Raw genomic sequence first — 23,270 nt, 5'->3', positions numbered from 1 at the left:
CTGTGTGCCCTGCGATTGGCTGGCAACCAGTTCAGGGTGTCCCCTGCCCACTGCCCGGAGATGGCTGGGATGGGCTCCAGCCCCCCCGCGACCCTAATGAGGATAAGCGGTACGGCTGATGAGATGAGATATATATATATATATATATATATATATATATATATATATATATATGTAAAAAAAACGGGAATACTACTCTTAAAATACTTTACAAATACTTCTACAGAAATACTACAAAATACCACTAAAGTAAAACTACGGAACTTCAACAACAAATCTACAGATATACCACAATATACAATAAACACTTTAAAACTAAATATCAAATATAGTGTTTAAAACAAGGACCCAATATAGTATTTGGATTAATTGTGAACGTTTTAAAGCCAATTTGATGAATCTAATCTGTTTAAAAACGATTATAAAGAAATATAATATGTAGATGTCTGCATGTATATTTAGTCATAAATGAAAAAGAATGTACAGGTTTCCATGATCCTTTGGCCACATTTTTTAACTCAATGAGGCCTGCGACTCTAATTAGTTGCCTGTTAAGGGAAAAGGGCGAAAGAAATAGAAAAATAGATCCATGGATTTAAAAAAGTACAACTCAATGGACGATTTGTTGTAGTTTTAGAATATTGCCAGCAAGGGGCGCTACTGTCGTGTTGTTGTACTTATTCGGTATTCTCCAATTTTTCAGGTGCTGCAATGGAGCACTTCCGCTTTCGGGCACTGGAATTCGTAGCCAATATGACGTCACTCATTCTGTGTTTCAGCCTTATTTTTCACCGGGAGCTACGAGGCGCGGAGTGTAATTCCACACAGATGCAGTTTTTCGCACTATGCAACGCGTTTAAAAGCGTACTAACGACGCTCGTTTATTGAGCAGATGGAAGACGTGGAAGGTAAGGAATTAGTTCAGGTTCAAGATGGCTCGAAATGATTTATTGTTGCTATTTTAGCAAGAAGCATCAATGTATTGCGCTTGTATATTTTTCGTACCCGATCGATTCGAGTGTTTGTTTTATTCAACAATTGGGATTTGATTTGTGTGTTGCAGATACAGACGAGTGTTATTGTGCGGGATGTGGAACGAGAGTCCACGAGCCGTTCCGCATGAAGGTCTTGCAAGACACTTGGCACGGCGCCTGCTTCCAGTAAGTTGAAACATCAGAAGCGCATCTGAGCTTTGCGGTGATGCCCATCAATCGTGGCTGGCTTGAAATTAATGTTTTGTTTTGCAAGAATGTTACACAACGCTTTCGTGGTCATCATGTCATTGTTTTGGGCTTGTCCTTGAAGACAATCTCCGAAGCTTCTGTCATAGACTAAACAGGAGTGATGTTGGTTGCGTTGTCAAAGTAGGACTTTACCGTGTCACACTGCTCAATGGCAGTTACAAAGGGTAGGCAGATATATTCAAATATCCATGTTATGGATACTAAGCAAGTACTTGGATCGGGGATCTTTCCCTAACCTAGCACCCTCGGCCACTCTATATGTTTATGCCTGAGTACGTCTTGCTGCTACATCCCGCCTGGCAGACAGGGGACAGGGCTAAACCTATGCGCCCACCTGTACCAGATGCTTAAGAAGCGCTGCGTTGCCTGGACTGTTTTTTTCAACTATACAAAAGGACAATGCCAGGTGTATTATGTGTGCTAAAGTTGTCTGTCACTGTGGCAACATCACAAATTGACACGAACACATGAAAAAAGCTCACCCTGCAGAAAGCAACAAGCTGTTACCAAAAAAATGTGAAGATGTAACAAAAACCTTTAAATCTGTTGTCACTAACTATAGCAATAGAGACAATGGACTCTTTTTGCATTACTGACTTTTGTTCTGAAACAGCTCAACTAGAAATCATTCTGTTTTTTATACAGTTTAAGTTTGCTCTGTACTTATTTAATAAAAATGAAACAATTTTAGTGTCTAATATGTTTATTTCGTGTTTATCGTAATTCGAAACAAACTCAAACAGGAAATGTTCAATTATTCAATGATCACATCCTTTCCAAGCGAAATGTAGGTGTATTAGATCAGTGTCGATTAATACTACCATGTATTTACTTGGATCAGATCGATACCAAAATACCCTGTATCGCCCACCCCTCGTGGTTACAGCAATTGGAATCCAGACTGAACATTGGTCAGCGGCTTGTGCCATGTGCTTTACTTTGATGAGTGATAACGAGTAGTTGAAGTTGTATTTGTGAGTAATACATTGTACTACCTTTTCATGGGAGAATACAACTTGTAAGGCTGGTGATCCTACATGTATGTACACTGAAGTATAATTTGCATTCTCTTGCCTGCTTTTAGAAAAGATTGCCTCTGCTGATGAGAAAATGATGACACAACCCTTGCAAAGTCTAGTGTGAGAATTAATTATCAACTACTGTGGTATTTTGTGAGATGCCCGTGGACATGTCCATCCATTTACTCTCCTGCTTAGCTTATTTAGGGAGGCAGTGAAGACGGAAGATAGCGTAACAGACAGATTTGTATAGTACCCTTCTGAAATGGACCCTAAATGTACTATTCACTTGTATTTTTATGTAAAATGTCACATGTAAAGTCGCGTTACATTTATTTGTGTAGCCCTTAATCACAAAAAGTCTTAAAAGTTTGAACACACCTCCATTATAACGTTCCCCGATCTGGAACCTACAAGAGGGCAAGGAAAGAATAAAAAAACGTCATCATGAGGAAAAATAAGAATTACTCCTTCCAGGATGAACAGGCTGCAATGGATGTTGCAAGGGCATCAACAATAGACATTGGTAATAACTGAAATCATGCAAAAAGTCCAATTGAGAGCAACAACAAGACAAAGTGCATAACAAAGTGTGCGTGTAAGGCAGGGGTCGGGAACCTATGGCTCGCGAGCCATATATGGCTCTTTCTATGAGTACCTGTGGCTCGGAGACAAATTTGATTGCATGCAAATTTTCTCCATCTCGTCCAAAACGTAAGCTATTAATCCTGTTTAAAGACTCGCAAAGCCAAACCAAAGCTGACATAAATATTGTGCTTGGCAGTATATATAGGGCACGTTTTTCACTACAGTTTACAGTCAAGGTGTTACACGAAAAAAAAAAGAAAAGAAAAAAAAAACCTTGTTCTGGCTGTACATCGCTAAAGAATCCGTTATATAAAACCTCACTATATTATCTGTCTTCAGTGTTCAGATACCTTATGATGAATCCACAGAACACACTGTAAATACGCCAAAACACCGGAAGAGAACTTAAAGTTTTTTGATTGGGTGAGTGGGAGGGATGGGTGGAGCTATGCAAAAAGTGCAAGCACTCCCTCCCATCTCTCGCCCTACGTCTGCGCCATAGATAAGCACATCAGGCTCCCTGTTTGCAGAATGTTGTGACGTTTTTACAAAATAACTGCTTACATCTGGTTTTGAAACCAATATGTGTGGAAAAAAAAGGGTCAAAATGAGTTAAACCGATCTTGAGTAATTGCAAGAAAGACACAAGTTTAAAGTGGTATGTTTGCTGATTTTGGGACACGGGCTCTGGCATTATTCTCTTTTCATAATTTTTATCAAATCATCAAAAATAAATGTGCTGAAGACTAAGCTTTTGTCTGTGGCGCGGGTTTAGCAATTTAGTAAATTTGTCTCATAATATATGGTGTGGCTCTTTCCCAAAATAAAATTAATATATTTTGCTTTTATGGCTCTTTGAGTCAAAAAGGTTCCCGACCCCTGGTGTAGGGATACTATTCTCATTTCATTCATTCATTTAAAAAAAAAAATATTTCAGGCCGTTGTATTCTTTGTGTACATGTGTAAATGTGACCTATGGAATGATCTGCATTTATATAGCGCTTTTCAAGTCAATGACTTCCCAAAGCGCTTTACAGTGTGCTTCACATTTCCCAATAGCGGCCTTGTATTGCAGCCATGTAAGACGCTAACCTGCTTATTGGGGGTATTAGGGGTTCAGTGGCTCTACCTCCTGAGCTACAGCCGCCCCCGAAACAGAAATAAAAAAGAACGCCTGAAAGGAAGGGGGACAAAGAAAATGCATTAAATCCCACCCATTTTCTCATATGTACAAAACTTGAACCAATTATATTAATTCAGCTGCCACTTTTGTTGAACTGATATTCCTAATTATTTGACATTTTTTGCCTTTAAAGGGCTGTACAAATAAACATGACCTGACTTTGACACCACGTGGCAATTCTTATTTATGTTAGCTCTTAGCATGTGCAGACTTTTCCACGCCCTCAAGCATCCATTTACACTTAATCTTACAGATAACGGCAGACCACTAAACAAAATTGTTGCAAAATTTATTATAACAAGTTGGAATTCACTCACACTTTGGTGTACTCTTTGGAGCTGTGAATTGTGTAACACAAAGTCGAAAGAAATGAGTCATTTCGATGTTTGGATGGCAATATATAGGTTATCTTACATTATTACATTCCTCCAAACGATGATGATTATTTATCATCTTACTGGACTGTACTGTTGTCTAGTTGGGAAATTATTTGAGCTAGAGCCAAAGCTTAAGCAGAGTACCTTTAACCTAATAGACTTTACTCCTCACTTCTATAAGTCAACATCTGGCTCTGCTTCACATCATGTCGAACTTTTTCCTTTTCCTCACCTGCATCTTACGCAGTACGTCTATTTCCTCATCACATTTTTGGTGCGCAATATCTTTGAGAAAAAAAGGTTGGAAGATGGATAGAGAGATAGATCGATAGATACTTTATTCATCCCTGAAGGGAAATTCACATTTCCAGCAGCATCCCTAAGATGAGAACAATACAATAATAAAGCAAAAAGAATACAATATACAAATACCCAGTGTGACGTGCAAATGCCCACTGTAACGTGTTATATAGAATATCTAAATAGAATAGAAGAAAACTATTGTGAGATTAAAAGGAAGTTTTACTACTTTTTGGGCTTTTTGTATGGCTCCAATTTTCCCTCCAAGCTATGCGTGTGCACAATTTCGTACTGCTCAGAACTTGTCAACGCACAAGAAAATTTGTCCAGCACATAAGAAAGCAGGGTATGAAATTGCGAATTCAATAGCAAATACAGCCACAATTACAGTGCATTGGGTAAAAATAATGTGTATTCCCTCTGTGTTTTTTAAAAACGCCGTATTTTTAAGTCAATGTCAGCATGAGATTGAGTAAATGAAAGTAAGCGCGCATGTAAGCTCGACTTTTTGTGCCAGGAGAGGGGGGTGAGTAGAGAGGTGGCGGGATGCCACGGAGGAGCTAGTCACCGCTCTTGAACTGGTCGATCAGCCCCATCAAAATGGGCTTTAGACACACACCCATCCCCCTACCGGAAGCCTGATCCTTTTAAAAAATGTATAATTATTATATTATTCATTATCACAAAGAAATTAAAATATAAAGAGACATGTGTGGTTTACTCTATTAATCCCTGTACAATTACATTACGTAGCTGCGTGACCTAATTCACCTGCATGAATGCACCAATGTTGCCGCGCAAGTTTCTGTCTCTTTTTCGAGAAACATCTCTTTCAGCTCGGCTCACATAATATTATGCACAAAATTACTTGGGAAAAGGGGGAAATAAAGCAAAAAAAAGAAATGAACAAAAAAAGAAACAATGAAAAAGAAAAAATGTATACATAGAAAATGTTAGTGTAATGTAGCAAAATATACTTTTTCCTGTAAAAGTTGTTGTAAAACAACTGACAAACGTTTGTGGGCCATGCAACATTTCCAATAGTACATTAGTCAATTCATTAAAATGTGAAAAAATAATATACCATTCCCGGAAACTTGGCAAAATTTCACTTGATTCAAGTTTTGTACCTGTTTGATGATGATTCAATTGTCACAAGCAGGGTTGATGTTCCAAGCGATGTTCACAGACTTTGTGGGATTGCTCAGACTTGTGGAAGCTTGGATAAAACATTGGATGGCTCTGACATTCTTAAAGTCTTCATTACATGTTTAGCGTGGCGTGCATTGCCTAATTTCATTGTAAACAATGCTAGCTACGTTCTTGACAATGTAGACAATTTCAATTCTCTTGACTTTTGAAGCTAATTTTCAAAGAGAAACTCAACCAATTCCTATTAAGAAAAAAATGATTGTAATGGCTTTGAAAACACAAACGTTGTATCTAATGTTGTCTTTAATAGGTTGAAAAGCGAAACTTCTAAATACATCTTTCCAAGGTCGTAGAAAAAACGTTTATTATTATTATTTGTATTTATATGTATATATGTATTTCAACCACATTACACAGGCTGAACCAGACAACTATTTTTTGACTTAATTTGGTCCTTATTGAATGGGTTAATTATTTTGACTAAATATTGTTGAAACGGGGCCAGACTATATTTAGGCTAATATCCAAATCTGAAAGATCTCTGGTCTTAAGTGGGTTTAGGCTAGTAGGCACTTTTCAGCCATATACCATATTATTGTATATATATTGTATTAGGGTTGACTTATGCCTTAAGAACATCTCATCAGATTCCAATTGTAAATATATATATATATATATATATATATAATAAATAAAAAATGTATATGTATGCAAGTTTCACAAAGAGACGGACGCTTTCCATCTTTTTCTTTGTTTTTTGAGGACATTTGGATGAATATTACAAATCATGGCGGTGAAAGTTATCTCCAATGAAACTATCTCACAGAAATAACTGCATACTATCCTTAGCCATCCCCCTTTAGCCTTACTTCAGGCAAATACACTCGAGTCAAGGCAACCATGTCCTTATTTAAGAGGTTGAGTTGCTCTCCCTTCTGTATTACACACAATTGCTCGTGTCCATCTGCTACCTAGCTGAGATGCTAATTTTTGATTTCATGTTGTCTGTTGCTGAGCCACTTTCACAATTTATACACAAATGCTTGGTAAGATATACGTGCGTGGGATGGATGCAGTGTCACTTCTATAAATATGCCAATTTCTTAAAACGTTGGCACCATTTCAACATAATACTTTTAAATTGGTTTGTTTATAAACAAATGGGATTGAGCCTGCAAAGCAAGCCAAACGTTCCTAGCTTGGTGCCTATTGTCCACATTCTGCCAACAGACCACCTCCACCTCGTAGAACATTCTTACAGGCTGATGTCACTTTAGTTCCAGTCAATCTGGCAGTGTTGAAGGGCTATATGTAGCAGCACCCTCCTGCGCTATGTCTGCATTCCTAAACAACGATTCTGAGATGAGATCTGTCTGTCCCATGCGTTTGTTGTTTCGTTTGCTGCAAAAGATGTTTGCTAGTTGTTTTTTTGGGGGGGGACTTTAAATTGCCAGCAGCAGTGGCAGTTTTGATCCCGACTCAACTATAATTAGCTGTTGGAAGCTGGGCTAATAAGCGGAATCTCTGTTATAGCTCGGTCCTGTCTGGCACCTTAATGTGTAAAGTACAACACTGGCATGGAAGCATAAGTGGTGTACTTTCAGATAATTTGCATTCCTTCAAAACTAGTCTCTCAAACTCAAACTTACTTGGGGGGTGCAGGTAGAGTGGTGCCGCATCTGGTTTTCCACAAGACAAAAACATTCCACAATTCTCAAATAAGTACTTTTTTCAGCAACAAATAAGCTCCAAAGCAGGGGTCTTCAACATGGTGCCCACAGACCTATTCTGAAAATAGCTTGCCTGTGCTGGGTCATTGTGATTTTTCTAGTAAAATGTTCTTTTTTTTAATGGCTGATTGAGTCTATTTACCCGTAGCCTTACTCCCTGAAATCAACATGGTAATAACATTTTAAAAACGTATTAATTAATAAAACGTATTTAATAATAGTAAAATAGTAAAACATTGCTTTCGTAATGCATATCAAACTGGGTGCCCTTTCCGCAAATTAGTAACAAAAACTAGCTCTCAGCTTGAAAGATGTTGGAGACCCCTGCTCTAACGATCTAAAAGTAACCGCATTAAGAATTGATAAAAAAATTCGTCATAAGTAAATAATGATAGGGAAAATAGTAAGCCCCATTTGTCTTTTTATCTCGCTCTCTTTATTGCTCTCTCTCTCTCTCTTTTTCTGTCTCATGCTTTCAATGGCTAGCCCAGACTGTCAAAGACCGCGTTTAAAGCTCACCTCAGACGGAAGTCGCAATTTGAGAGCTAATTGGCACGGATGTTGCATCCATATCCAACTCGTGTGATCTGCTCCAACATACACAACCATACTAAGGTTTGGGCTTCAAATAATTGTCATGAGGGCCACAGAAAGCCCTCAGGCGTTGAGTTTGAGACCCCCGCTTTAAAACAAAAAATGCGTGTGATTTTTTGGTTTCAGGACAAGTTCTGAGATTTTTTTTCATGCCATACTTGTGACTCTATTACACCTTTGCTTATTTAGGTACAAAATAACCCAATTTGGGGCAAGAGTTGATTAATCCACTACTTTCGGTTAATTCAACACGGGTTCAGAGGAGGCTTTGTCTCTACCCTAAAATTGAGGTAGTTGTATTTTTAAACCACCCCAAAAAGTGGTTTAAAAAAAAAATTCTAATCTTATCCAAAATGGGTGTTGTTTTATACCCCAATAAGAGCAAAAGCATTTTATGTAAAACAACAAGAAATGGACAACTTTATTTCAAAGTCTCCAAAATTTGGTAGTTTCCTTAAAAAGAGAAACTCCAACGCATGTTGTTGTATTATGAATAACAAAATTGAGTAAAATGTTACCAAACAAAGTCATTAACCAAAAGAACTGCATTTTTGAAACTTACAACAAGTCTGATTGTATTGTAAAGCATTTTTTACAAGAACAAGTCTTGATTCAACCCAGATTATTTTGCACATAAAAACACCAGTATGTGTCATTTTGTTAGAAACAACCCAAAAAGTGTTTACAAGAAAAGGTCTTTTAGTCTAAAACTGGAAATTGTGTGATTTTGCAAATAACAACTCGGGAAGTATGTTACGTATGTATTCAAGTGCAGTACCCCACTGACTGTTGTATTTACACCACTGACAACCCAATCAACCACTTCATTTTATGTATCTTGGCTCCTAAAGGTGCATTGTATTACATTAAGCTTGAAACATAAATTTTAATGTAGTGTATATAAAAAACACCCCTTTAAAAATGGGGCAAGAATAAGACAGACTGACGCAGACTGAAAATAAATAGCGCTTGCGCAAAGCTGCCGCCGGCTCATCCTAAGTGCAGCCATATGTGTGCGCGTAAACAATAAAGAATGTGGACCTACAGAGAAAGCTACAACCAGAATTTGTGTCCACTCGTTTTGAAGTTGAGAGCGAAAAGGAAATTTGGCCTGAAGTCCAGGTCTTATTGCAGGGATGTCAAACTCAGACTGCAGACTTTCTGTTCTCAGGCGGGCAGATCAGTAAAATGATTTTAACTCAGAATCTTAAGCATTGTTTCTCAGAATTATGCTTTATCATTCAGACTACTTTAGGAGCCTACGCTACGAATTATAATCGTGGATGACAAGGGATCTTTTGTAAACATACCACATTTATTAAAAAACAATTGGCACTAAATGTGTTAACAAGTACATTTTAAAAATTGAGTTTTACACCTGGACCAACTCGCCACACCATACAAGCCACAAACGGAGATATGAAAAAAATATACTTGGGAGTGTTGCATTCCGTCAAAGCGCAGTGTTTACCATCCCGCCCCTTCGCACTGCCGCTCGTCTTATCGGTGGCGGCTTGCGAGTTTTCTTGGGTCGGCCCGTCCCTTCCCCGACCCCGATAGCAACCATGTCTTACCTTAGCTCGCGACCCGTCCCCTCCTGGTGTCATTGCGTTCTGACCACCATCTGAACCTAAAACAAGGCGCTAGGTACCCATCATCAGGGTTTAAAGTCTGTGCAATATTACTAAATGGACACATCACGTTGCAAAATGCGAATGTCTATTTCCTGGTACTAACTCATTCAGTTTGCATGCTGGACACCAGCTCTTTTACACATTTACACCCCTACAGCTGCTGGAGAGAGCATTTGGTATGCATTTATTTAAGTTAAAAAAAAAAAAATAATAATATATATATATATATATATATATATATATCATCTCATCTCATCTCATCTCATCAGCTGTACCGCTTATCCTCATTAGGGTCGCGGGGGGGCTGGAGCCCATCCCAGCCATCTGTGGGCAGGGGACACCCTGAACTGTTTGCCAGCCAATCGCAGGGCAATATATATATATATATATATATATATATATAATATATATACATCCATCCATTATCTGCACCGCTTATCCTCAGTAGGGCCGCGGGGGTGCTGGAGCCTATCCCAGCCATCTCCGGGCAGTGGGCAGGGAACACCCTGAACTGGTTGCCAGCCAGTCGCAGGGCACACAGGGACAGACAATTCGCTCACTCATTCACACCTAGGGACAATTTGGACCGGCCAATTAACCTAACATGCATGGTTTTTTTTTTTTTTTTGGGGGGGGGCTGTGGGAGGAAACCAGAGTGCCCGGAGGAAACCCACGCAAGCACGGGGAGAACATGCAAACTCCGCACAGGGAGGTTGGTAGCTGGATTTGAATTCATGGCCTCAGAACTGTGCCTCACACGCGCTAACCACCGCGCCGCCGTACTGCCCATATATATATATATATATATATATATATATATATATATTATATAAATAAACTTTTCATCCATCTTTCGATAGAAGTTACCTGTAGACTTGCTTCTTTTTTTGACAGACGCCTATGGCAGGCTGGATTATATAATCCAGTGAGTCGGGTTCCAGACATGGCTGTTTTATGGACTGGACACCTGGCTACAGTTCTTGAGTTCACATTCAGTTTTAGGATCTCAGCGTTTTGAATATTGTGATCTTAAATTGTGCAATTTCACAACCTGTTTTCATTTCAGCATTGCACAAATTTGTGTTTAGTTGACGATTTCTTGATTTTAACGATGTTTTTTGGCAGTAAGTCCTATTTTGGCTGAAAGCGCGTTCATTTCCATTATAAATAGTAAAATATTTGCTGGATGAATAGCAGAGCTGAGTGTGTCGTTTTAGCCCATAAAATGTTTTGCCAAATCTCTGCCAATGCCAGCAAAGTTAGGATTTTGCTGTACCGGCTGACTCTCGTTCGAGATGATCTCAAATTCTGCCCACAGCAATCTGATTGTTTGGTAAATGAAATGTGGAGAATACTCAAAGCAACAAACGCTCTGTAATTAGTGGTTGATGTATTAGCACACTTGCAGCCTGAGGGGGCCGGCGATTTATTACCACAAGAATTGTTCTGTGGATGTAGATCTTCATAGCTGATGTCATATTCTTTACTTTAACCACAAAATAGTGATTCATTATTGTCGCTAGTGATGATAGCCACATTCTTTTTTCCTTCTTTTTCGATGTATTCCTACTAATGCTTGAATTTTAATGTTGTGGTGTCAAGGTTTGAAAATATTTTCAATTTTGGGTAAAGCGGTCAAAAATGCTTGAAATTGTTGCCATTTATGACAACAGGTCTGCTTAAAAATGACGCTGCTTTCTGGTGGCTTTGCATTTTCCCCTCATGATTATTGGCAGCTGGCAATAGTTAGTATTGCGTTGTCCTATGAAGCGTCATCGCCCCCTACGTGTTGCACTAAAGAGGACGGATGCATGCTACACCAAAATAGGCCTCTTTGAAATGTTCATTAGTACAAGGATTACTTATCGATTTTGGACATTTGTTATAGCCCATGCAAAAATTAAGGTTGTGTTTCCCAGTGGTAAATTGTAATGGGAAGAAATTCCTGCAACTGAAAATGTAAGTTACATGTATCGATCATTATACCTAACAGCTGTATAGGTAGAGATTTGTCTCAGAAATATTTACACACGTATTTTTCAGATCCACAAACACATTCGCGATTTACTCAATATTTAAAATTCATACGTTTTGATTAATGCAAATGCAAGATTAAAGATTCACACATGTAAATCACAGATATATTTGTACATCTGCAAAATACACGACTCACTCAGGATTTCTTCTTTTAATGGTACTGGAAATATTTTTTTAAAATTTCTTTGAAAGTCCCCAAAGTGCTTGAATTTGGCCATTAAATGGGTGTATGAACCCTGAATAGTTTAATGACCTTTACGTCATAGTAATTTTATTGTTAAAAATTAGAATCAAAGGTCACTTGCACCGATACACTATAGACAAAAGTCAATTACCTACAGGCGTTTCCTGTCATTTGAACGGAAATCTCATTTTGTCACTCATCGCACCCCTGTTATTTAGAGGATTTGCAACAATAACTCACCCTGAGATAAGAACGGTAAAACACTCCCTCTATTGCCCACTATTAAAAGTCACACTACCTACCATGATCCAAACAAAAGCTAATGCTCCAACAGGAATGTGGCTTGAAGAAAATCAGGAATGTTTACTTTGGAGTGTTGCTGGCTGACATTGTTCATCAGAGAACCACCTGAGTTTTTGTTCTAAACAAAGCTCTGTTGTCTGTATGGATTCAAGGCCGTTTTCAATTATTTTTAAGCGTCATACAGTGTAATATGCACTTATATTCAACAATAACAATAAATCATACGTTTTTTTAAAACTCTTCTATGGAAAATGTCTTCACTTAAGAAACCATAATGTGTTTACGAAGGGCTATTCAGTATATTTTTCCACACAGCAAATAAAAATAATGCTCAAAATAAATGATCCTGGATTATATAGCAAATGGCAGATAATTCTAATTGTGTAAAGGTGTCATTTTGTATTTTTTTTGCTGAGAAAATTAGTCTATTGTTTGCTACTGTGTAGAAAAATCCGTTGCCAATTTTGGTGCTGTACAGAATTTGGAACTTTCTTACTCGCTACCGCCATCTCTAGGTTTGTGTCATTATTGCAGCCTCTGTCAAGCTCTTCATGTTGTGCGAGCATTTCTTTGACGGGCTCGAATAAACTCCTCTTTTTTCGTATTTTGGGGGGTTTGAGTTGGCGTTTGGACTGTATTTGAAACACTCTTTTCTTACTTTCACCTTCTTCAAGCTTCACTAACATAAAAAGGGCAAGGGTGAGCAGAATTCACTCGTCAATCCCCCCCTCCTGTTTCCTGCTTCCTAATGTGTTTCGAGTCTCGAAATGCTCTGATAAAAGCAGATAGGCAGGGTTGGAAAAAAAGACTCTTTGAACTCAGTTGGCCATTGTTAACACATATTTGGGTTCCCTTAACCACTGGGGTTGTACGGGCACCACTTCCTGTGGTGTCTTGGGCAAAGACAGTGTGGTGGCGCCCATCCCTCTCCAGGCCAACAAATGTTTCCACTTTGAACCAGGGACTTTCAACTTTTATAAGACGCATCCACCCCACCTGGAAGATTTTTTCTTATTTTACTAGATGAACAAGTTAAAGCTATGGTGGAAAATAGTCTTAAAACCATCAAATGCTCTCCTTATTAGAGTTGCACGATTTAGAGAAAAAAACCAAATTCCAATTATTTTTCAGACCAGTGTTGCAATTTAGATGCGATTTTCGATTTTGAAAGGAAAGGTGCGTTTTCTGTGTTATTATTTATTTATTTATTTCAATAAGTATTTAACCCTTGGATGCATGACCTACCAGTACATACGTTCTTCCATGAGTTGAGCTCGGTAGTTAGTGGGGGGATGAAAATACTAATTGGCATCATTATAACATGTTTAATAAAGACTACTGGGAATATGACAGGATAACTTTTTTACTTTTAAAGATTTTGAAAAACAACAAGCCATAGGATCATTTTTTTATCCCACCTATGATTTCAAAGGTTAAAACTTTTGACATGCTTTAACCGGCCTGTCAACTTTGCCCTGGGACCGAGCAAGGCTTCACGATATTGTTCGGCTGTTTTAAAGCTAAGAAGCCAATGTTACTCATCTGCACGCATGTGACTGCAAAAAGAAAATAGAGACAAGAATAAAAACCTTCTATTTCGGTGTGTTCCAACTTAGATAAGTCAATGTTCGTAGGACTTGCGGTGATTATTTCAGTTGGGGACAAAATGTCAGAGTGTTTCTTTTCAAAAGAGACCATCCAGATTCTCCAAACAGTACGGCTTGCATTGAGATTTTACGTGAATTTTACAGGGATTTAATTTAAGTAAACAGCACTCTTTTCTGGGGCGCGTCGTTAAGGTCGCGGTCCATAAATTCTTGAAAGATAATGCGGTGTTATGCGAATATACAATCGGACTACGTTAATCGCAATGTCGATTAGAGTTTGGTTAATCATGCAGCCCTACTCCTTATGGTTACGTTTTTATTTTGTCATTGTCGTTAGTCATGAAAATGATTCTCAATGTTAAGTAAGTTATTATTTATTCCACAGTAAGGCGGAAATTTTAGATCATTTTATTGAAAAAAGAGACTATGAAAAAAATAAGGTTTTAGTTTGTGGTTCTATTTTACAATTAGTGGAAAGGTAACTCAACCACCAGCAATTGTAAACAATCGGTTAAAACTATACGTTATGAAACATAAACTCTAGACAAAAAGGATTGGAAATGGTCTATGCCATTGTAAACCTGTATCATCAACTCTGTGCTGCAGCAAGAGGCCCGGAAAGGACGCTTGAATGCACCATCAGTGGTCTACATCTGATTAATCATGTCACACGGCATACTTGGAATGGTTGCTGGATTAGCGATTCAGAGATCAGCAAGAAAAGTGAAACAAGGACAAAATATCGGTTATACTTTTGCAATACTTCCTGAACCATACAGGAATAAAGAAAGAGATTGAAAAACCTTTAGAGGATTGCACGTCCACACGGCTTTAAAAAGCAGCACTTTAGTGACCTAATCAGCGCACTCTGTCCTCAATTGTCACCGGCATCCAAAAGCACCGCCCAGTTTTGCCTAACCAGTAAATCTTGTTTAGCAAAAGTTCACGATCCGCAGATGTTTCCCAGTCAGCAGTCCTCTGCATTTTCCTCAGTTGCCCCATAAAATGGTCCCTTTAATGACTATTTATTTTCCCCGACATCCCTCCTGGAGACACCCGAGGACAGTTGAATGATCATGAACCATTTACTCTCATTGCAACTTCCCCTTTTTAATTGCTTTATTTGAAGTCTGGCTTGTGATACTGAAACAGTCTGTGACTAAGGCTTGGATTTATCTTGGCTTACAAAAGAATTAGACCTTTGACCAAAAGGTTAATGTGCTGACCCAGATAAGGTGGCACTCTATAAACAACCGGCTGGATTCACTAACCTCGCTGACTTTAAACCTCAAATCATGTCAACAATTGGAGACCTCCTGATCAATTGTTACATAACAATTGGCACGGTAAAAAGACACGTTTAAAGATAACTGGTTCGAGCAGATACTTTCCTTTTTCTGTTCAATCAGTACTAGTACACGATTTAGGAGGCCCTTAAAGACATTTCAGATAAAACCTAAAAGCTGACCTGACCTGTTTGTGTCTTTGCAGGTGCTCTGTATGCTGTGACCACCTGACCAACTGGTATTATGAGAAAGATGGCAAGTTATATTGTCGCAAGCACTACTGGGAGAGGTTTGGAGAACTGTGCCATGGATGCTCTCTGCTCATGACTGGACCTGCAATGGTAAATCACATATCTTCATACATTTATAGCCAAATTAATTACCCTTACATTTCTTTAATTTTACTCTCTAACACATTTACAGTAAATCAGTTATTCACCCAGCAAAGGTCTAAAAGTAGGGATGTGCAAACCATGGTTGGGTGCCCGCTGACCATTTTAGCAAATAAAAAAATGATAATAATAATAATTTTCCACTAAAAATGTGGTGAATAAACGCTTGAGCTAAGAAAAATGTTAATAACATTTTTATCCTGATTTTTAAACCATACTAGTTATATACAACTGCGCGTTATACATGTATAAATCCAGCAATTGAAAATAGAGCTGTTGTGCTTTTTTTTTACATGATTGCATTATTGTTTGAATTTATTTTATTTTCACTATATCCAGATTTTCATCATAGCCAATTGTATTGAGCTAATGTGACTTGCTAGTCTTTCTTTCCCACTCCTCAACTATACCGATACCTGCCTTATTATTTTGCTTTGTAAAGTGTGAAAATCAAATCGTATTTTGCGACCAATATTCAGCTCTTTAGTCAGGCACCTCCAATCGCTCCCTCTAATTAGATAATACCAGAACGCCCGCAGAGCGTGTCAGAGCACTCAGTGTTCGAGTTTCTGCCTTCGACTTTGGATGAATGCAAACAGCCACACCAGGAAAGCGTTTTGCGGCGATTACGTTTGCAGAAGAGCTATACGATTACATTGCTGCAGCCGAACATGGCAGCCGTTTGGGAAGTGGTTACCCCCTTGAGGCCTCAAGTTCTCTCCAGCTGACCAGCTCCTGTACACAGATTGCGGTTTGGGGGGGCCACATCATGTTCAGGCTCATGCAGTTGAAGCCGCATGAGCTTGTCAACTGAAAAGCACTTGGAGCATGCAAAAGCGTGTTTCAAATGCAAAAGCTTCAGTTTTGGAAAGTGCAGTACAATGTTTAATAATAAAGAAGTTAATTCTGCAACTGCATCGTTTGTAGTCTTTAATATATTTAAATATGCATTTGAATATATAATATGACTAAGGTTCCCGAAAGTCTTATAAATTTGAGAAAGTCTTAAATTTTATAACTGCAAATTTAGGCATTGAAAGGGTCTTCAATTTTGTCTACAAGTCTTAAATTTAACTCTCAAATGTCTTAATTTTTCCCTGTCTTATCTGTGTGCTAGCGGTAACAACTGCATAATAGGTAAACTCATAAAAATCTGAAACGTTCTGTTGAAAAAAATAATTTTCATTTTCTCCGAGTTCACTAATCTGAGATAAATGCATTTCGTGTTTGGAAAATCCAGATTTCCGCATTTTCAAAAATGCAGCAATACCTTGGAGCTTTACGAACAGTCAGTCTCTAAGACGCTGTCGTCGTCTGAGTAACTTTGGGATTGGAAATAGTAGGTTTAACGCGTTGTGGTTGAGGGATTTTAAGTATAACTGGGTTCATTCTATACCAGGGAATGAGTGGGTGGGGTCACCCGGCTGTGATCCCGAACCTCGAACAGGTTTCGATTCGCCCCCACACAGTCACTCACCTCCGCGCCCACCCGTTGACAGCCTAAGAGGAGCTGGAGTGCCTGCAGGCTTTAAGGGCCGGGGCAGCCGGGTCATTGCCGCCAGGATATGATTTACGCAGCGTGATCATCACGTCCTGTTCTGCAGCGTTCCCCAGGGGGTGCCAGGGCTCCGTACTCTGCCCCTTACTCTTAACGGGTGCTGCACACGTGTCTCCTCAGTGTATGGGTAGGTCCATACCTGAACCCCACGCGGTCTCACTCGCATCTACCCCAGTCCCACCATTAGTTTAGGCCCAGGTCCAGTCCCCCCCAATGCCTGTGCGGTACAGCCGCCCTTGCCAACCAAACCTCATCCGCCAAATTCGCAATACCTTCCTAGCTCCTTTGGTGCGGGCAAAGCGGGTATTTAAAGTCCCTGCCGTCGCAACCAGATGGCATTGATTACCCGGGTCCATCATGACTCGACGACCGCCTCCTGCGTCTGTATGCCAGGAAAGGTGCGAGATTGGTTTTAAAGATAGTGTGCCTAAATCAAAATGTTGAAACGTATGGCTGAAATCATAAATGCATTCTCTGTCAAGCTGCTTGAATGCCGCATGCACAAACATGTCTCTCTTGATTGCACTCAAAAAACTCTTCTTTTTTTCATCTTTAGGGGGTTTGGTTAACATTTGGACTGTATTTGAAACATAGTCACGTGTAAAATCACTCACTATACTTCCATCCTCCCTCCGTTCGCCAAGCTAAACGCACACAGTGGCCGGAACACATGAAAAGTAAGATAAAAGCAAAAAGTATATAAAGGCTCTTTGAACTCAGTTGGGCATTCTTAACACAAACTTAATAGAGAAAATATTGAATTTAAAATATTCCAATGATACTTCTAACTATGCACCCCACCTTTAAATGTCATGGGATGTGGCCTTGAAAAGGTCGTAAAAAGTCTTGAATAAAAAAATCCTGGGGGAACCGTCGGTAATTTCAAACTTTTTGTGTATGGTAAAATGCAATTAAAGTCCGATAGCATTTTTACCCTTGTTTAGGTGCAAAAAATAATCGTTTAATTAACATAACTGTTAACTGCAAAAAAAGTCATCGCTGTATTTAAAAAAAAATATATTAAAACAAGTAAATGAATCGGTATTATTGCAAATAATTAGCAGATAATTGTATTCATTTCAAATGTTATGTTCTTATTATGCTACATCATGTACATTTTCACAAATGTTTTATTTTACAATAAACCCGATTTAAAATGCAATATGAGAAATCCCAATGAAAATATGTAATTAGCATTTGTATTTGTATGTGTATTTATTTGGTTAAGTAATCTCATCTCATCTCATTAGCTGCACCGCTTATCCTCAGTAGGGTCGCGGGGGGTGCCGGAGCCCATCCCAGCAATCATCGGGCAGGGGGCACCCTGAACTGGTTGCCAGCCAATCGCAGGGCACACAGGGACAGACAACTCGCTCGCTCATTCACACCTAGGGACAATTTGGACCGGCCAATTCACCTGAAATGCATGTCTTTGGAATGTGTGAGGAAACCGGAGTGCAAGCACGGGGAGAACATACAAACTCCACACAGTAAGGCCGGTAGCTGGATTTTAACCCACGCAGGAGGTTCCCACGACCTCAGAACTGTGCTGCACACACGCTAACCACTGCGCCACCGTGCTGCCCTGGTTAAGTAAGTTAAATAATGTGTTGGTTAATTAATTATTGAATTAATGATCTGCTAGTGGAAAAATAATCAGTTTGTGTTGAGATGGCTTATGGATTAGAAACAATCAAAATGCATAGGTTGTCAGTTTCTCGACAGTAAATAGTCTTTAATGATAGAAGACGGATTATCCTTATTAAAAGGAAATCAATTACCGGTATATTTGCTCTAAGCAAATATATTCGAGACACATTTGCTATTCGAGACCCAACCAAGTATGCTCACATAAACTGACTCCCGATTTCAGTATTTCTTTTTATATTTTTTAACACAGCGTACATTCGAGTGTATAGGTTTGGAAGAGTATCTCCATGACGAAAAACATTTTTTTGTTTGGAAATCGTGTGCGAAGGAATGACAATAAGCGAGAAGAGAACTTTGTCATTACAGATGCCCCCTTTGTAAATTGCGAAGTAACGCACCACATTATAACTGAAGTCGAGTTATAATACTTTACTAGTAACGCGTTATTGTACTCCTTGCTGAGAAAAGTAATTGTGTTCCAGGAACACATTGTTTTGTAACACGTTAGTACCAACACTGGTTACAGGTAGAAGCAAACTTGATTGCTCACTCAAAGCAATGGATCAAAAGTCGATCTCAAAATAGGGCGTATTTCAAATGTGAAAAAAATTGCAGTGTTTTTTTTAAGGAGCTGTAATATGCAAATATGCAAATAAATTAACATGTCTGTTGTTTGCGTAATCAAAGCCACAACAATTTGCAATGGGAAATTTAGCACCATTCAATGGAATGTCTGGAAGGCGAGCAACAACAGAATCATGACAAGGCAGCATTTCAAAGTGAAAAGCGAAGCGACAAGATGTAAACAAGTTTGAAATGCTCAAAGCAAAAAATGATCAGAAATATGAAATTGTGAAGCTCTTAAAATCTTTTCTGTGCCATCAAGAGAATCCTGCTAAATGATCTATGACCAAACAAAAGTTGTAACTCTACATTTTCTTGTAGCTAAGTCGCTTTAACACAGGGGTTGGGACCATAGAGCTCAGAAACCATGTATGGCTCTTAATGATTACATATGGCTTGGAGATAAAATACAACTTGTGCAACTATATAATATATTGTTCTATGCAGAGCTGATTGTCGCACATGCAAATCCCAGACAATACTGATGCACAAAGGGTTCGGTCCAGTACACATAGGACACAATTTTGAATGCAATTTCAGTCAAGGTGTGACACTAAGACACCCCATTGTGGCTATAAATCGCTAAATAATATTTCATATGGAAGTTCATTAAACAATCTGTTTGTTGTTGAGACACTTTATGATGAAAGGCCACAGAGCAAACTTTAACCCAAAACAAAACTCTATAAAAACACCTTGAGCAATTTGATTGGGTGAGCAGTTGGGATGGGCGCGCACTCTTTCTTCTCACCCAGAGCCATCTGCACTGAAGGTAAATACATTGGTATCCTTGTTTGCAATATGTTCTGACATTTTATATTAAAAAAAAAAACTTGTCATAATACCTCACTACTTTGCGGCTACACGTTCGCGGGTTCAGAGCTTCGCGGGTCTAAAAAAAAAAATAAAATAAAAAAATAAAATTGTATTTATTTTTTTAACTTTTTTTTTTAAGCATTCTTGAAGGGGTGTCGCTACTTCGCGGATTTTCACTTTTCGCGGGTGGTTTTGGTACCCATTAACCCCGACAACCAGGGGATTACTGTATATGGTGTGGCTCTCTTTCAAAAAAAGAAAAATTGTTTTGCTTTTATGGCTCTTTTGGGTCAAACCCCGCTTTAACATATGATAAAAATGATCTAATCCTGGCAGTTTGTTTTCCTTGAAATGCTTGCTGCCCTATGTAGTTTGACTCTGAAATATTTTTAAAATGACTTAATTACATTAGTTAAAATCAATTAGGGAGAAATTTAGCAAATCCTTTTTAATATGCTTTCTTGCTTAAGCAAAATAATGAATGCCTGGTTCATTCAGGAAAATGTTTGTCATGCTCTGACAATCCATATTACGGTTACCAAAATCTCATGCAACATTTTGATGTATTCATGAAGAAAAGTGGCATAAATTGTGAACACTAGGGGACGTATGTGCATTATTTTTGATATACAGTATAATGTTTAGGGCGATTGAGACTATGAAAAAAGGTAAAACACATCTCCAGAAATTGTATGGCATTGCAGATACTGTTAAAAAAAGGATAAAATACAAAAAATAAACCGCATCGCATACTCAAGGTGGATGCCAAAAGATTTAATTGATGACAGAATCTCACCTTTAAATCAATATTTGTTGGTCCTCCAGATATCTAGGATGCAACTGTGTCATCGAGACTCAATTATTTATTCCGTGTTATTCATTTAAATGAAAAGGTCAGCTCATCTGGATTTTGCTGTCCAGCTTTACAATGCGAAAAATAAATCCTAAACCCTTCAGTATTCAGTTTTTTTTTAAATGTGTTTTTAATTTATTACCATATATTTGACCTATATAATTGAATTAAGAATATGATTTATTGTCATTGTAACATGTCAATGCACAACAATATTCAAAAGTGATCTCCCTGATGGTAAACAAACATTTACGACCAGATAAAATATCACATATCACAACGGTATAAAAAACAAGTAATATTGCATACAAAAATAAAGAACTTAATCGTCATTTGTCATTATTGCACAATCCCCATCTTAAGCACAGTTAACCAAGGTTTAATTTTGCAACAATGATGGTGATTATTGACTTAAGGTAGAAGCTGTTTTTCAATTGATTAGTTCTTGACTTGATGGTCCTGAATCCTCATTTAGAGGCATGAGAAAATAATCATTACCGGTAAATCAATTGAGCAATATGGCATTTTTCTCAATATTAATAATTATTTTTGAATAAGAAAATTGTACCTAAAATATACTTGTTCTTTCATATACAATCAATCAATGTTTACTCTTTCCCCTGTATCATGGTGTCCTCTATATGACAACAACACCACCGATGAAATAAGACACGCACCGAACTACACATTCTGAAGAAAATCTAAAACCAGGATTTCTGCGGCTCCTTGAAAAGTCTTAAAAGGCATTCAATTCATTATTCTAAAAGTAAGGCCTTAATTGGCTTTAAAATGTCTTCAATTCCATTTTTAAAAGTTTTTAAAGTGTCAACCCATTCATAAGAATTATATTTGTCTAAAATGAAAAGATTTTAGTAACATTTGTTTCTTGTCCTTTTTAATAATTTCCTGATTTACTTTTGTGGCAACATGGTGTGACCACAGTAATGGAACTATCAAAACGGTTATGTGGTTTCAGTTGGGCCTTTCAGAGCAGAGGCATCTCTTGGGTCTACCCTCATTACACATAGCAACTTTGGACAGAGACTTTTATTTTGTACTAGGGGAAAGTGTAAATTTAATGAAAGTGGCTTTCCGATCACCGTTTTTTTTGCCATGGCTAAAAGCTGTGCTAGGTCATGTGTACAAGGCACAATGTATTGTGTGCAACAAATACTTGTGATTTCTTTTTTTTCTTTTTTTTTAATATTTTGTTTTTGTTTTTTGTTGACTTGGTCTTAAATTTTATTTCAAAATACATTTAAAAAGTCTTGAATTTAACTCTCCTTAAGCTGTAGGGATCATGAAAACTTTTATTTGCGGCTTAGTCGTGGAAATACAGTAATTAGAAAAACGAACCCTCGCGTGGATAAACAGTTAGAAAAGGAATCAATAGTTAAATTAGAAAAACCTTTTAAGTATAGTAAAATCCAAAACCTTTCTAATCAGGTTTGTAAACAAACAGGCGGCACTTATTATTAGTTTCTGGAATGACTATAATTTGTCTCAAAATGCTGAGTTTAAATGAGGAGACTGCTTTCAATGATGTGAGATCATGACATCAGACATGGCCTGGAAATTTGACTTATGTTCTGTGAGTTAGGTTTTAATCCAATCGGTGCCACAAAATACACTTTTTTTAAAAAAACGTTTTCTTGACAAACTTTAAACATTGCTTCCTTTATCCAGAATGGGTACACTTTAAAGCAGGGGACATGAGCCTTTTTGAAGCCTAGAGCTACTTTTTGTTACTAATTGACGCAGAGGGCTACTATTTTGAAATACATTTTTGAACTAACGTTTTGTTACTGTACTGTTATATTACCAGGTTGTAATTGTTACGAGTTTAATCAACCACTAAATCATTGTGTCAGTTAGAAATAAAATCTACTAGAAAATCGCAAGGACCTTTTACCGGTGATTTATTTTCAGAACTTGTCCCCGGGATACTCAGGTGTTTTTAGAGTGCTTCCTGGTGCCTTTTGGCAACACATTGAAGACCCTTGCTTTAAAGTGTCCTTTCTTTGTTCTCTTGTATGTTCCATAATGAAAACCTTTAAAAAAAACTAGTAACACAAAACTCACCTTGGAATGAAATAAAATATTTGTAAAAAATATGTAATAAAATGAAATATACTTTAT

The 23,270-nt window shown here is 38.0% G+C and overlaps 1 protein-coding gene across 1 annotated transcript in view; it reads left to right on the top strand.

Annotated features, from left to right (window-relative positions):
• Window positions 1-742: 742 nt before the first annotated feature.
• The window catches only part of limk2 (LIM domain kinase 2), a 44,518-nt gene continuing 21,990 nt past the window's right edge, over window positions 743-23,270 (top strand). Inside the window, exons 1-3 of the mRNA XM_088335861.1 lie at window positions 743-908; window positions 1,064-1,160; window positions 15,444-15,579. Coding sequence (XP_088191987.1) covers window positions 893-908; window positions 1,064-1,160; window positions 15,444-15,579 — 249 coding nt within the window. The 5' untranslated portion in view covers window positions 743-892. The remainder of the gene's footprint in view (window positions 909-1,063; window positions 1,161-15,443; window positions 15,580-23,270) is intronic.

The sequence above is a fragment of the Urocampus carinirostris genome, chromosome 5, assembly GCF_059441175.1.
Source record: "Urocampus carinirostris isolate Australia breed hairy pipefish chromosome 5, RoL_Ucar_1.0, whole genome shotgun sequence".
Taxonomy (NCBI): Eukaryota; Metazoa; Chordata; class Actinopteri; order Syngnathiformes; family Syngnathidae; genus Urocampus; species Urocampus carinirostris.
Note: the sequence above shows the minus strand (reverse complement) of the source record. Positions and strands in the feature narration are given on the sequence as shown.